At 37.3% G+C, this 13507-nt stretch overlaps 1 protein-coding gene across 2 annotated transcripts; it reads right to left on the bottom strand.

Annotated features, from left to right (window-relative positions):
• Positions 1-4056: 4056 nt before the first annotated feature.
• Positions 4057-13496, bottom strand: fam167ab (family with sequence similarity 167 member Ab). Of its 2 annotated transcripts, none has more exons than XM_084431959.1 (4): positions 13318-13496; positions 10382-10526; positions 9924-10283; positions 4057-4887 (listed from the first exon to the last, which is right to left on the bottom strand). In XM_084431959.1, exons 3-4 carry the CDS (start codon positions 10278-10280, stop codon positions 4624-4626), a joined length of 621 nt encoding a protein of 206 aa, XP_084288085.1. In that variant the 5' UTR covers positions 10281-10283; positions 10382-10526; positions 13318-13496; the 3' UTR covers positions 4057-4623. The 2 variants fall into 2 exon arrangements, with proteins under 2 accessions (XP_084288085.1, XP_084288086.1); XM_084431960.1 differs by having other exon boundaries at positions 4128-4887; positions 10404-10526; positions 13318-13423.
• Positions 13497-13507: the final 11 nt, after the last annotated feature.

Below are 13507 nucleotides of genomic sequence, written 5' to 3'. Positions count from 1 at the left end.
CTGTTGCATTCTGTGGCTTTGCACAAAAGATGCAATTTTCCAGTACAAACAGTGAAAAGTCTCCGTGCTGTTTGAATTTGAATGCCAGGCGCTCTCGATTAATCAAATTTGAGGTCTTTAGCTACTAACTTGTGTTATAATAATATTTAGCTATAATACTGGCAGTATTGCAACTTCTAATTGTGAAACAGTGTTGAATGTACTGTACTACTGGACGTGGGGCTGAATTTCAACTATCCAGAATGCTTAGAGAGTTTATCATTAATCAAGGCTTGTTTGGCCGTACACAAAAAGCCAGTCATTGAGAAGGGATGTGAAACACTACCTTCCTGAAAGAGGAGGTTGGCTTGAAACACACCCTTTCAGCTTTTGTTCAGAGCAGGTTTCACTCCATCTTTTGAAGAAACGTGAATAAGAAGGCCAAGATATTTTCTCTGAGGTAGACCTATTGTTCCCGCTGAGAGCAGCACAATATTCACATTCATTAAAAAAAAGCACTGTAAATGTTCAAGATTAACAAGAAAATCAATTGAACCAAACTTTCGCAGTGTTCAAACAAACAGGAAGATAAATGAGCCTTGTAATGGCACTTATTATCATGACCTTTGAACATATGCTGGAGTTTTTGTTTATGAAAACATGCCATTTGAATGATGGAGATCTACTGAGACGCTCTTCCCAAATTGGGCAAAACGGAACCACTTAAGAGTAATTGCTACATACCGTACTTAGAGATTGGCATCAGCTCAATGAACTGAGAGCGGTACAGTGGTGACCCTTCTTGCTTCCTTTTATGCTGACATATTTACCTAGCAACAATGTACTGTAAAACATTTATTCCTGTATTATATGGATGAATTATTAGAAACTTTCTGTGAAAAAAAAAAAAAACTTGCATGCTTCCCACAGATGCTCTATAGACTGGGATAGTATTACACTGTACATAGCAAATGATATCTTTACTGTACATTCCAAGCATAATAATATACCAGGTAAGCTTTATTGTATCTAACCACAACCAAGCCATGTTTATAAGATATTGGTGCATTTTGCCATATAAAATAGAAATGTATAATGCTTAATGTATAATGTATGTAAATGCTTGAGGCATTTTTGTAATATATATATAAGCAAAACTGAATTAAGGCAGTAGCTCTATTCCAAAACGTGATCTGCCTCACTACGGCCTAGATTGCAATCATCATGAAACCTCATATAAGTGAACGATTTGGAGTGCTCTACATAGGCAGCAAGTCTGTGTGCTTTCCACATGGGAGACTCGATTCATTTTAAGTGCAACAGTCGGGTTCCTGAAATAAAAATACCACTCGTTTTCCCCACAGGGGAATTGATTTTTAAAAATAACTTGTAACACATTACTACGGGGCTGTTGAATGCTTGAAACTGATTGGTTTACGAACGTTCTGAGGTGTGCAATTATTTTCAGGGAAAAATCTTTCTTGACCGCATTACAGTTCCATATCACTTTGTGTGATAAGTGATTTCAGTTATTCCACAGATCCTTACTGCCTACAAGAGCAAAAGAACCAAAACCCACAACGACACTGACCAAGCAAATTAATATAGTAAACAATAGGATAAAAACGACAAATTATTTCCATGTTTTTTGCCACTTTTGTCTCTCTTCCACTCAAACGCACACACATACAGTATGGACACACACTCGCACAGAAACGTGTTGTCAGGCTGCTCTGAAGATTTGATCAGTAAAATAGTTTAACAACTTAAAAGCTACATGACATTTCTCACTAGCGAGGTAATAACAGTGCCATTCTTGGAGCAGATAAACTATACAGTTTTGCTATTAGTAGACGCAGCTGCCTAAAACGGTTGAGAAACGCACAGACTCAGGTAATTCACACACGCTTAATCTCTCTCTCTCTCTCTCTCTAATAACTGCATTACTCTCGGTGGCTCAAACCTCCATTACTAGCTCTAAAATTACGTTTTGGAATTAGCAACGGAGGTTTGGGATTATTGACTCCAGGCCACTGAATTATTGAAAAATAATGCATTCAAATTCTAATAATTCAACGGCCCGTCGTCAAATATTCCGTATTTAAAGACAACGAGTCTGTTTTATCAATAAAATGTCCCCAAATGAACCAAGAAATTATGTGGAATCATTTTTATCATGTATCAAAATTAATTTTTATCATTTTGAGATCTACTGTGATCTCAAAATTCTGGCCAGTTGACAATACCTAGAATATCAAAATCAACTGCTGGTGGTAGATCCTTCTCCTATTTAGCACCTAAACTTTGGAACAGTCTCCCTAACATTGTCCGGGAAGCAGACACACTCTTGTCAGTTTAAGTCTAGACTAAAAACGCATCTCTTTTACCTGCCATTCATACAGAACATTACATTTCTATTATTCAAATCAGTTAAATGATTATTAGGCTGCATAGATTAGGTCAGCCAGAACCGGGGACACTTCTTATAACACCTGATGTACTCGTTACATCATAAAAAGAATGGCATCTACGCTAATGTTAGTCTTTCTGTTTATTAAGAGGTTTACTGAAGTCAGCCGGATCCCAGCCGTATCCAGATCAGATGGTGGCCCTGCGCCTGGACCCATCCATGATGCATCCCTGAAGTGCCAGCCTCATCAGCCCTGTGAAGTCCTCATCGACACGACAGCCATCTGCACTGATCCTCACAAACTCATCTCCATACTGGCGTGATGACTCCGACTTCCAGCCAGATGGAACTGGATAATATTCGGAATGTTCTGATCCAATCTGACTTCTGACCTGGAATGCTGCCTAAATCATAATCATACACTGTTCGCTCGTTGGCCAGAGGAGAACTGGCCCCCACTGAGCCTGGGTTCTCCCAAGGTTTTTTTCTCCATTCTGTCACCTTGATGGAGTTTTGGTTCCTTGCCACTGTTGCCTTGGCTTTTGGCTTGCTTAGTTGGGGAGATTTAATATTCAACAATATTATTGATCTGCCTTACTTAAAGGATTAGTTCACCCCAAAATGAAAATTTCCTAATAATTTACTCACCCCAATGCCATCCAAGATATCCATGTCTTTCTTTCCTCAGTGGGAGAGAAATTATGTTTTTTGAGGAAAACATTTCTGGATCTTTCTTCTAACAATGGACTTCATTGGTTACCATTGTTTTTAAGTCCAAATCAATGCAGTTTCAAAAGTCTTTGAAGTGTTTAAACGGGCTGTACGCGATCACAGCTGAAGAAGAGGTTGTTATCTAGCAAAACGATAGGTCTTTTTTTTTTTTTTTTTTTATTTATAGACTTTTTAGCTTCAATAGTTCGGATTGAGCTGATCAACAAACGGACAGGGAACTACGTCATCACGTTGAAAGGTCACGCCCGGCGCTGGCAATACTATTTGAACTACTATTCATATTCATCAGAACGTTATTCATATAGGCTACTATTCATATTCATATTCACTGAATACTGCTCCTATATATATAATAGCAAACAATACTATATGAACTATCCTCCTATGTACGGTCGCATTGTAAACAGTGGGGCGGTACTTCCGCCGGCGCCGGCGTGACCTTTCAACGTGATGACGTAGTTCCCTGTCCGTTTGTTGATCAGCTCAAGCCGAACTATTGAAGCTAAAAAGTCTATAAATTATTTTATTTTTTGAAAATGACCTATCGTTTCGCTAGATAACAACCTCTTCTTCAGCTGTGATCGCGTACAGCCCGTTTAAACACTTCAAAGACTTTTGAAACTGCATTGATTTGGACTTTAAAACGATGGTAACCAATGAAGTCCATTGTTAGAAGAAAGATCCAGAAATGTTTTCCTCAAAAAACATAATTTCTCTCCCACGGAGGAAAGAAAGACATGGATTTCTTGGGTGGAATTGGGGTGAGTAAATTATTAGGAAATTTTCATTTTGGGGTGAACTAATCCTTTAAGGTGGACGATGATGCAATTTTCTTCTAGAAACCAACTTTGTTGTATTATTTTCATGTTATCACTGTGAAGCTGCTTTGATACAATCTGTATTATAAAAAGCGCTATATAAAGGTGACTTGACTTGACATGTACCATCAAAATGTGTGCAGTACAGGGTTAAATACCACATTTAAATTACATTAATCAATACTTTTCACTGTTGATTCATAGTTTATTCATAATCAACGCCCCATCCACAATCTTGTATGTATTGCTTTACTAAGTTTATCGCATTGCATTATGGGGTTGCTTTCACCATGAATACTGCCTTAGAATTGGGCTAAAACAAGGTATCTTAAAGGCACTAGATTTATAGTACCTCCTGTTTTGGAACAGCCTTTCATGTCAAAGGGTGCACAAATGATTTGGAACTGAGCATTTGTGTGGTAAGAAACAGTTGTTGATATCTCATGACCACAAGAATTGCATGCAAGGCATAGAGCCATGGCTAACAGGTCAGACATTTTTTAGAAGTCATGGTCTCATTCGATTAATTCAAATGATTTCACTGGCACAAGTACGTAGACCAAGAGGCACAGGATGTTCTGTGACAACAGTTCTCATGGGTTTCAAAACAGTTGTCGAAGATTATTCATTTCACTTTTTGAGTCACTTGTTCTCTTTATTGCTGTATGGTCACTCAGAAAATTTCTAGCAAAGAGAGAAACGTCTGGAGTTGATGTTCATCTTTGTGACACCAATGAGGCGCAGTGGTGAAGAGAGGCCAAACCCCGGAGTGACGGGTCCATCACACAAAAGATCCGAAAGCTCGTCACGCTCCTCCAGGCCAAAGGTGGCGTCATTGAGCATTCGGCGGTGCAGGTGACATGTCTGCTCCACTTTGAGTTTATTGATGTCACCGCGTAGTCGCATGAGCTGGCGTGCCAGTTGCTGGTCCTGGATGCGCATCTCCATCTATGAATAAATAAAATTTAGGAGAAACTCGATAAGGTTTATTATGAGAACTATCTGACTCTATGCCTACTCAAATTTCATAGTAAATATTATTAAACATACACCTTTACTTAGTCATTATGAAACAATATTGGCTTATTTTACTCAGAATAAGGTTTAGATGCACAACGAACTACACAATAATAAATGAACAATTAAAGTCACCATGAAATCTTTATGGAATATTTCAGTATTTTTTATATATATATATATATATATATAAATGATTTATGCATAAAAAAAAAAAAAAAAAATTACAATTCATGTTCCCTCATAATCTTTAATCAAAATAACTTCGCCTCCCTCTTGCAAGGACATCTCTTCTCTTCTCTGATGTGTTTACTGGCGCGAGGGGAGGACAACCTGTCAAAATAAAAGTCCCGTCCTACATTTTTCTCTTGTTTGTGAAGCCGTTTAATTTGGATATACTTCACAATAGGGAAGAGAAGACTATCGCAATTAACTTCTGTTTCATGCCGACTTTAACTAATGTTGCTGTTCATTGTTTTGCTATTGCTTTGGCAAAGTTGTGTTTGTTGCCCCTTAAAGTTTTTGTGTCTCAGTGTTACTGTCATAGTGGAGTTTATGTACCAAATCAAAATGTGTCAGACTTAAGGTATGTTTACACGACAACAATGTACTAAAAACAGAATCGTTTTTCCGTACAGACAACAACGTTGGTCAAATTATCCCTGTTCACACGGATCCATGAAAACGATAAAAAAATGCTGTATTATTCATGCCAGGCCAGTAGTTGGCGATGTGACTTTATAAAAGGAAAAAATCACACGCCTATAGACTGAACACGTAATATGCATGCTCATGATGCATTTCTTTCTCTAGTTTACAGGTTTACAAAAAGACGATAATGCTATATTTTTGTGTTTTCAGGCCCCCGAAATGCCACTGTCGTGTGAATGAACAGCCAAATCGCATAAAAAGTTTTCAGTTTTTAATCGAAAAACGGTGTTGTGTAAACGGCGCCTCAGTGCTCTATTGATAGCCAGAAAATGACATAAATTAAAAGGAGAATATACCACTGATAGGCCAAAAATCTGAATTGTGCTGCTTAATATTGTAGTGGAAACCTTGATATTGTTTTTCAGGATTCTTTTTTTAATGAATAGAAAGTTCAAATAAACAGCATTCATTTGAAATAGAAATCTTTTGTAACATTATAAATGTCTTTACTGTCGCTTTTGATACATTTTAATGCATCCTAGCTGAATGAAGAAAAATCTTCCTGACTTTTAAATGGTAGTGTTCAGACCTTACAAACTCATGGCAAAATGCCTGGTGTGAACCTACTGCTTCTTAATTGCTTAATCGCTTCAAACCATTTAAATAAACATGGACATGTAGATCCATCTTTGTTAGCAAACATGCTTTTGTCCATTTCACATAATAAGGGGCTCAAAATTGGGAGAGGTGGTATGGATCGTCAGAAGTCCCCTTGTACCTCAACTCGCTCTGTTTATTTGTTTTTGAGTCCAATTTCCTTTGCGCAAATGTTTGTGGACACACACGGGGCAAAGGCAGTAGAAGAAAGGCTTCTGATGTGGTGAAAGGAGCCTCATTGCGTGCAGCGGCTATAATAGACTGTGCATACAAGTATGCCATGAACCACATGGCTCAGTGGAAGAGAAGTGATTACACTTACAGGAACAGAGAGCGAGGAAACAGACCGATCGCCTCTCATGCTCATCTGCTCACCATCCTTTCCACTCACTTTAACATGAATGGCAATCTCACGCAGTGAAGAGGTCATGGAGGCCTGCGCATTCACTCCATTGTTTCATGCAAATTAGCTAACTAATGGGGATGCTTTTTGTTTTCTTCCCTTACAAAAAGATGATTGCAAAGCAGCAGCAATTATTTTGAAAAAATCGGATTTATTTGTGAGAACCTGATAATGACAAATAAGAGTGTATAGGATAAAGATAAATCTTTTAAGAATCTAGTTTAAAACTTTTTTTTTCTTTTTACCATTTTCAAGAAAGAAAACAAACTATATTTTCCATACACCTTGAATGAACGAGTGTTCACAATCATTATTTCACATTTTTTAAATGCATTTTTCCAGGTAATTTTTAAGGTAAAATATCATGAATTATTAATATATCATTTTTGGGGGAGTAGCACCACTTGACATTTTACCTGAAACTGAATTAATATTTATAATAAAAGTTTTTTTTCTGATATTTTATGAGACTTTGTCATACAATCATGAGGATTTTCAGGGGTCCCGTATAATTTCCTATTGTTTTATTTGTTTGTTTTTGCATGTCGGTTACACTATATGACTATTTGACGGACAAAAGAAATTAGTCCACTCCTCTTATGGACTTTTGCTGCCTTCACATATTATCGGAAATTTCCTACTTCCCACTTCTAAAGTCGTGATTATGAGCTCATCACATTCAAGTGCTTTGTTGTCGGAAGAACAGGAATAACCAGGTTTAATCCAGCCTATTTATTTGGAAAATCTTATTAAAGCCAAAATGATATTTAGTGTCATTTTCATTGACAACCATAAACATTCACAGCGCTATCTAGATAGTCAGCTTGCTGAAGACTCTGGAATTTCAGTCAAATACAGGCTATTGTCGTATAAAAAAAACAATATGCTTCAGATTATTATATGTCAATATGCACTACGACAAGGCGATGTAGCTGTTGTAATAAAAACAAATAAAGAAATCCAGTCAGCAGTCGTTCTCCCCTCTGCCATGTTTAAAGGTTATGGCATGCCCAACTCTAGTACTTGGGTCTCAAATAATCCATGTGAAGCCAGCATCAATATTCAGCTGTATTATTGATCTGACTGTACTGATACAATTGGATGAGAACTGAACTGAGCTGAACGATGACATCACTGTTTTCTACAGAGCTGCTTTATAGTTTAATTGAACTCATTTCATGTTTTATGATCTTCACACTGTTATTGAACAACTGACCTAACACTATTTTATAGATGTTTTCCATCAGAATTAAACTTTGTTTGCATCAATGAATCTTTCCTGTTTATCCTTGTAAAGTTGTTTAGTGTATAAAACGTAATATAAATAAAGGGGACTTGACTTAAGCATATAAATAATAATAAATGCATGTTTTAGCTGTTTTAACTGAAAGCAACTTGCACTATGTCAGTGCCTCTGTTTTGTCTCAAGATGCACACCAGTAATGTTTTTATCTAAGGCATGTTTATAAAAGCTACTTAAATGCCCTAATTGAACTAAAGCCTTATCCTGGCTTAATCTAAGTCCTGTCTGTAAATCCAGGCCTATACTATGCCGATCTAATTAAGATTTTCTTTCAAGAATTTAATCCATTTCAATATCAAGTTTTATCACCCTAATGGTTTTTTACTTTATGCTGTTGAAAAAATATTAACATTAATTACTGTATATGTCATTTTAATTCAGAAATAATGCCACTTAAAGGTACACTACCTATTAACTTAAAGGTACACTATGTAACTTTTCTGCTCAAAATTGACAAAAGATAATGAGCGAGTGCATCATAAATCCATCTTCCAAACCTTGTTGTTGTCTTATCCGGAATCACTACGGCCTGTAATAAGTGTTTATATTCGGACTATTTTAGACAGAGCGGGACCTGTGTGTAGTAGCCCAGTACCTGTGTGACTCGTCATAGAAAAGAGAGTAGCTCCGGCTACAATGTTCTTCTAGCCTGGTTAAAACCAGACCATTCTCAGTAGTAACTGAGTTATGGTCTGGCAAAGCTTCATTAATAACTCATTTCCAAAGGGGCGTCACCAACGGACGTCGCTCAAATGCCTCTGGGCGCAATTGGATAGACCTAAAACCAATCAGAGCAATCGTCATCGTGTAAAGCCATATGCTGCATCCCAATTCGCCTAAGTTACACTACGCCATAAAAGTATGTACTCTTTTTGTGAAGAAAAGGTATTTACTTTTGAATGTGTAGCAAAAAAGTAGGCAAGCTTTGGGACATACTACTTCGTCATCTTTATCGGACGGATCTGTCGCGTGCATCCTGTCACTTAAACTGCTCTGTCAATCATCTTGTCACAGTTAAAATCCTCTATTAAATCTAATTTAATTTCCTACCGTTTCGGAGAGAAATGTAGTAGCACGTTCATCTGCCAGTGGGTCTTTCATAGCCTGGTAATACCAAACTCTGCTACTTCGCTTTGCTTCGTAGACAGAGTCTGGAATGGCATAATAGAGAAGTTTTTTCTCTCTCGCGGGGGGCGCTTGTCTGAAGTTTAAAATCATTGGTTACCCGTAAGCCAATCACATAACGTTTGGTTATGGCGTGTGTTATGCGCATGCTCAGCCGCATCTAACTTCCACTGTAAACACATGTATGATGCGAAAACAAAACCATCGAGCGAAATACCGGAGTGAACATGGCTGTGCGCGACTTTTGCAGATTATGTAAAGTAAAAATCAACGCATCCACGGTACAATCAGCGTCTACGTCACGGCTCTCAGCCCGCCCTCTGTTCGTTGATTGGCCGGCTGTTTTCAGGCCGGAGGCAAACGGAAAGCTATTACGCTGTATCAGACTGACTACAGAAGCGAAATGAAATTGAGCGGAAGTAAGAAGTCTGACGTAGTCAGGCTAGGTCTTTCATGGAGAGATATTGGATTTGAATATAATAATGCATTTTAAAGTTGGTGCGCTTCACCAACGGACGTCGCTCAAATGCCTCTGGGCGCAATTGGATAGACCTAAAACCAATCAGAGCGATCGTCATCGTGTAAAGCCCGCCTCAACGTTTCTGATTGGTGCCTTGATTTGGACGGATTAGAAATCGGCTTGAATGGGCTCTTTGCCAGACTACTTGCAGAGCAAATCTAAATTTGCCGGAAGTTTGTCTGGGTTTTCCCAGGGTAATGTTCTTCTGCAAAACGGATAGTTCTGTTTATTAACCGCCAGAGCGCCACAAAAGTCAGACATCAAGTCCTAATTAGGATACAAACTGGTTTTGAAACATTTTGACTTACCAGTTCTTTTCTAAGCCAAACCAGAGCTTCGTCAATATTATCGAACCCTCTAAGGCTTTTAGAAATCAGGCCGTTTCCTGCAGTCACTTGGGAATTCTCGATGTTCCTCTGAGGTGTTGCACTGGGCTTCAGTCCAGCACCTTTCTCCAGGTCTGATGAGCTCTCTGGCACGGCTAAGCTTTTGAAGCTCTGAGCTTCCACTCGTTCCTTCCACTCAAGATAGGACGGCCTTCTGGTTTCAAGTCTCAGCTTCTCAGTCAGTGCTTTCAAGTTTCTCAAGTGATCATCTGGGACAACCTCAACCTCAAGGCCATCATAGCCCTCTATATTAATCTGAGGTATAGAGCTCGCATCCATGGCCTTTAAGGAAGTGGTTAGTGTCGCCAAAAATAAACAGTGAAAATCTATTTAAGTGTCAGATGATCTCATCGCCTTGTTTGATCAATAAAAATACAGACCTTTGGATTTGCTTGTAGTTACCAGGATGGTTAGTCTGCGGGGCTATAAAATAAATCAGCAATGGAGATATTGACCTTCCATTTCTCCAGCAGTATCATCCCAGTAGTGTAGTCATCCAAACATATCTTGCTTCTTGATCCTTTCCTTCAATCGAAACAAATTTGGTTACCTTTTTATCATTTAAATGTTTAGGCCTAATATTAAATATTTATGTGCATCAATTACATATAAATTCACCATCCTTTTCAATTTGACATTGATAATGACTGCTACAGTAGTTGACATGTAGTTGCAAAGTTACTTATAGTTAGCAGAACGTCTAAAGTGGACTATCAAAATAAAGTGTTATCAATGAAACTAGTAAGAATGAGATTTATTTAAAAGTACCAATAAACTGAATGTGTTTTAAAATACACAATAACTCATATATTTATCATCGAATCCATTTTATTAAATCAGTCTTTTAACTAATTACTCAAACTGAAACTAAATCTCGCTTGTTCCACAGTTAACCCAATAAACCATGTGGTAAGTCGTTCAATGTAAAGGCATAGATCACCCAAAAATTTTAATTCTGTCATAATTTACTAATTCCAAACCTGATTGAGTTTCTTTCTTCTGTTGAACACAAAAGAAGATATATTGAAGAATGTTAGTAGTAATCAAACCGTTGACGGTATAGCCATTGACTTTCATAGTTTACCACGATTTGATTACTAACATTCTTCAAAATATCTTCTTTTGTGTTCAACAGAAGAAAAGAAACTCATACAGGTTTGGAACAAATTGAGGGTTAGTAAATTATGACAGAATTTTCATTTTTAAATCATCCCTTAAATTGATTTTATATGATTATAAGTCATTTAAATTAATACACATTGAATATATGATTATTTAAATTAAATCAAATACATGCAAATATCTAATACCAAATAATGCCTTTTTTGGAGTGAAAGTAGAAGGGAAAGAGAATTTGATTCTATTATGTGGTTTTAATTCTGTAAAATCAGAAGTTATTCTACCTCCTAATCCAGATCTTCTGGAGTAAATCATGGGTTAAACGGGCAGTTTACTGATCACATGGACACTTTCCATCCATGCCTTATATCACAGGCTCAATCTTACAAAGCTGGTGGTTTCCATAGCAACTAAACCCAGCCTATGAGTCAGCAGCACTGAAGACTGTCTGCTCTGAAGAGCTAAATGTCACTACCAGCCAGACCTGCATGTGACAATGAGCAAAGAATATAATGCTGCTCAATTACAGTCTTTCATTACTCTAATACAGATGAGCAAAACTACTGACATAATCGTATGAAGTAACTGGCAATAAATGGGCATTGTGCTTATAATGTAATTGGTCTCAGGACCACCCACATTTTTAATGCTTTCCCACAAAGCTGTCTGTCTATTGTAGGTGTGATATAGTGTTTGGCATTTTGCCTTGATGTATTTCATCATCACAGCTGCTCTAGGAATGTGTCCTTCCCATAGGAGGAGTGGATGTTGGAGTATGTTGGTTCTTAATTGGCCTCACTTTGACCTCCACACGGCTCCAGGACTAATCAAACTCGGCTCATTTAGCGCTTTGCTCTGTGTGTGGCAGCAGTGGCGTCACTCATCTCACAGGGGGATCCATTCATCCCAGACCACTCTCACTTTAGACTAAAAATATGTGATTCTTAAAAGCCTTAGTGACTTTAAAATATGAGACTAACTAACGTTAACTCATGGTCAAAAAAGTGCAGAGTCTCTACAAAGAGAATGAAAATACTGTATGGAATGTGAGAAACTGATGAATATTCACATTCTGTTTACATAAGCATGAATATGTAAATGCCTGTAGTGTGATATTTATCAACAGACTAAATGAGCTCTGAAAGTTATATAATTTGAAAGTTAACAATATAATATAATTAGTGCTGTCAAATCAATTAATCGCGATTAATCGCATCTAATAAAAGTTTGTAAATATATATATAGATGTCATGTGATTAATCACGAATAATCGATTTGACAGCACTTAATAGAATAGAATAAAGTAGAATATATTTTTTCTTAAAAAAAAAAAAATCTCTTTTCGTGAGTCATAATAATGGTTTTGAGTGCTGTATCTTTCCACACACTCTAAAGTTTTATGTTTAGAATGCAGATCTCAAGGGGAAAATTCTCCTTTTTTCCAGACATATTAAATGTTCTCGGTCCAAACAGACAGTTTAGAACACTAGTCATGACTGAATTTATCCATGTCTAATTAGATGTGGTGAACATAACTGTCATATCGCTGCAGTGCAAATCTGTTTTTCCTCAGCATAAAATGATAGTCCTATTTGGAGTGAAAATGGACTGTTCCAGCCAGAGTTGCGCTTCATGACCAATGTGATCATAAATAATGTATTTTCCTAAATGACTAATCATTTTCCGTTTTAGCTGTTCAGTTGTCTTTTACATCTCGTGTCATAACAACATTTCTTTGATTATTACCAAAGAGTTTATTCATTACACATGTCACATAGCAATGATTAACTCAGCCTAACTGATACAAACTAAATACAAACTTGTCAGGGTGTTGAATAACCTATGTCTAGACAGATCAGGAACATTAAATTGGTATTATAATGTCATAGGCTATATTATTTTAAAATGCACCGCAGCTCGCCTAATCATGGTCAGTGAACGCAGCTGATTAAAATGTAAAGTTCATTTAAGATTATCCCCAGTAACCTAAGTGAAGTAGATCCTGATAAAAATCTGATTGAAAGTCATAAAAAAAAAAAAACTTCCAGAGCACAGCTCAGTGACTCTTAATGAAGATTTAAATACTTTTATTTAAAAAAAAAAAAAAAATAATCGAAAATATCCAGTTCATATGGGGTTTAGAGAGTCATGAACTCTACCTTCGTACGGATAGTATTAAAGAAAAGATGAGTCTTACCTTCATAGCCAAGTTTATCAGGCACTTGAAGACAGTCTTCGCGTCCCGCTCTACTGGAGAGCTCAACAACACTGCTTTTACTCCACACTTGTGTCTTGAATGAGATGAGAGGCTTGAATGGAGGAGGGGCGTAAGTTGCGTCAGGTTGTGGTCGTCGTGGAGACGGTAAAGAATCTGCTCAAAGCCGCGA

The sequence above is a fragment of the Rutilus rutilus genome, assembly GCF_951802725.1.
Source record: "Rutilus rutilus genome assembly, chromosome: 15".
NCBI classification, from domain to species: Eukaryota; Metazoa; Chordata; class Actinopteri; order Cypriniformes; family Leuciscidae; genus Rutilus; species Rutilus rutilus.
Note: the sequence above shows the minus strand (reverse complement) of the source record. Positions and strands in the feature narration are given on the sequence as shown.

Coding starts and splice junctions, on each gene's coding strand:
- fam167ab (XM_084431959.1), bottom strand. CDS start 10,280: ATGGATGCGAGCTCTATACCTCAGATTAATATAGAGGGCTATGATGGC. Junction 4,888..9,923: donor TTTGGCTTAGAAAAGAACTG/GTAAGTCAAAAT, acceptor ATTTATTCATAG/ATGGAGATGCGCATCCAGGA.